Raw genomic sequence first — 2558 nt, forward strand, 5'->3', positions numbered from 1 at the left:
GGCAGGTTCTTTACCACTGAGCCATCGGGGAATCCCTGCCACAACTGATTTTGACATGAAACCTTCCAGACATGAAACAGAAGTCTTGCACCAAGTGCCACTGCCAAGTTCCTACTAACCACATGTGAGTATTTTCATGTGCTCTGTTCACTGAACACCAAAGCCATGTCTCCATGGGACCTCTCACTCTCGTCATTAGCTACCGTGGGGTACAGGACCCCTGCTCTGCTGCTGAGTGGTTCACTTCTGTTTAAAGGAACGTAAGCCTCCATGTACACTGTCTGGAATGTAAGCAGAGCTCGTAGTATGGGAGACCCTCACACCACAGAGGGCAGAACTTGAGAAGCACCCATGAAAGGGCCAAGTGGCCTCCAGCTTCAGTCAGAAGGCGGGTGTTGGACGCACAGGACCCCGAGGCAACCTGAGGCCCCTGAGCCCAGCATTGGGGGGGTCCAAGGTCCTGACTGGTCAAGATGGCAGAGAAGGATCCCAAAATGCACTTCATAAACCAACTCAAGACCCTTAGGAGGCCGAGGCTAATGTAACAGAAGAGTAGGTGTTAACAATGTGACATACAGTCTAACACATTTAATAGAAATATTAAAATAATCATTACATTTCCTCTCGTTGCGGAAACCAGGAAGGGGGATCCCTTCTGTAATTGAAGTAGTAATTTCTGATCATACAAGACATTTTTGTTATTATGTCCATAGGTAGAGCCCGTATTTCAAAACAGGTTGATAGCCTGGACTCAGAGAGAAAGTGAGATTTATTTAAATATTATAATAGTTACCTGGTATGCTTCTGGCATACTCATATTCACAGTTTATCAAGTAAAAAAACTAAATTCTTAGAAGTCAGCTCTGAAATAGAAGCATTTTCATTAATACATTCACTAGTTAGGTCTGTTCTTCTGAAATAAGAGGAAAGTCAGATATTGAGATTATTTGTTAAAGAACAAACTCAACATGTCAGCAGCAAATTTCAGTTAAAGTAAACTGGAAACCAATGTTCCCGTAACCGCAATACAAAGTCAGTTCACCAGCTGAGACCGAAGATCACAGGGTGGACTAGAAGCCGAAACAACTTCATAGAGCATACTGAGGTGATTTTTAACAAATAGATATTAAAAATAGAGTGTTCACATTGATGATTTAAGGACATGTTTTTGACACAGTCCACAGAATATTCAGAGGCATCAAGCCAAGTACCACCACCACCACCAGGAGCTATAGCCCGGGGCCCCTCGCAGCATGTGAGTGACCGGTGTGCTGGGACTCGTGAGCACCAGCTTGCCTCTGGACAGGACACCGAGTGACACAGCCAGGGCACTGGAAAGTTTCTCTGGACAAACTGAGCAAATTCCCCAGACAGACGCCGGTATAGAGGCTGCTGAAGCACAAAAGGAATATGGGCAGACTCCCCAGGAGCGCCCCATCTGGAAGCACAGTGACCAGGGCTTGTGACCACAGAACCAGTCTGAGATAACGTACTTTGGAGAAGACAGAGCAGCTCATTGTTTGGTCCAAAACTGTGTGTGTGTCCACACACTGCGTGTGTCAGATGAACTGAAGACGCTCAGCCCGTGGTGAAGGTGCAGCAGGTGGAGTGGGGCCCTCTCCATCGCCCCCAGACCCAGGAGTTTTAAAGGGAATAAGGAAACAGTCACACGTTAACTTAGACTTGGGGGTGGACTGCAGCACATTTACTTGATGTTCCTTCATAAACACGTCAGCTTTACCAGGAAAGCATCTTCCTTCACATTCTAACTCACAAGTTTTCTGTAATAATTTGTCAATGATAACAATCGACCTTCCAGTCTGATCTTGTGATAAATGGTCTTACAACATTCTTTTAAAAGTCTAAATTCTGGCTGGTATGGTACCAAAATTTAGTTTAACTTCAGAATTCACAGGACAGCCCTGACTCAGGCAGCCTGAGAGTCCAGAGGAGGGCAGGGTGATGCTCCTGGGTCTGGAGGCAATGGAGAGGCACAGAGTCTCAGGGCCACGGCCATGTCCACACTCCAACTGCTGGACGTTCACCATGGGCCGAGCCTCTTCAATTCATCTGACACATGCACGGATACACACACAGAGATATGAATTACATACACATGGTTTCGGACCAAACAATGACAGTGACATATACAAGCCTTTTTTGCCAAACAGACTATTTGGTTCATAAACAGCGCTCTCCCATCAGTCTACCGGAGTCCAGACCAGCTGTGCAGGTAGGATGCCCAGCCCGAGGAGCGGGACCCGCTCTCCTCCTCACCTGTGGGGCGAAACAGAAGGTTACTCTCTACGCTGCACACCTGCCTGCCTTAGGCCTACAGCACCCAGTGTCTTCCTCTGAGGATCAGATCAAGGACGTCTGACACATGACACACAGCACAGCACAGAAGGAAACCAAATTCACAGGGAGAACCCAAACTAGGGTCACAAGTCCAGTTTCAAGGAACTGGAGATCACACTGGACACTGCGTGCTCCCTTCTACTGGCCCACAGCACAACCCTGTCTGGTGCCCTGCCCACCTTGGGCGGCGGCCGCCAGCC

The 2558-nt window shown here is 47.8% G+C and overlaps 1 protein-coding gene across 1 annotated transcript in view; it reads right to left on the reverse strand.

Moving 5' to 3' along the window:
• Window positions 1-573: 573 nt before the first annotated feature.
• Window positions 574-2558, reverse strand: part of GCC2 (GRIP and coiled-coil domain containing 2) — a 37346-nt gene continuing 35361 nt past the window's right edge. Inside the window, exons 24-25 of the mRNA XM_010862992.1 lie at window positions 2538-2558; window positions 574-2277 (exon numbers count right to left, since the gene is read on the reverse strand). Coding sequence (XP_010861294.1) covers window positions 2207-2277; window positions 2538-2558 — 92 coding nt within the window. The 3' untranslated portion in view covers window positions 574-2206. The remainder of the gene's footprint in view (window positions 2278-2537) is intronic.

This window comes from Bison bison, unplaced genomic scaffold (genome assembly GCF_000754665.1).
Source record: "Bison bison bison isolate TAMUID 2011002044 unplaced genomic scaffold, Bison_UMD1.0 scf7180017864486, whole genome shotgun sequence".
NCBI lineage: Eukaryota > Metazoa > Chordata > Mammalia > Artiodactyla > Bovidae > Bison > Bison bison.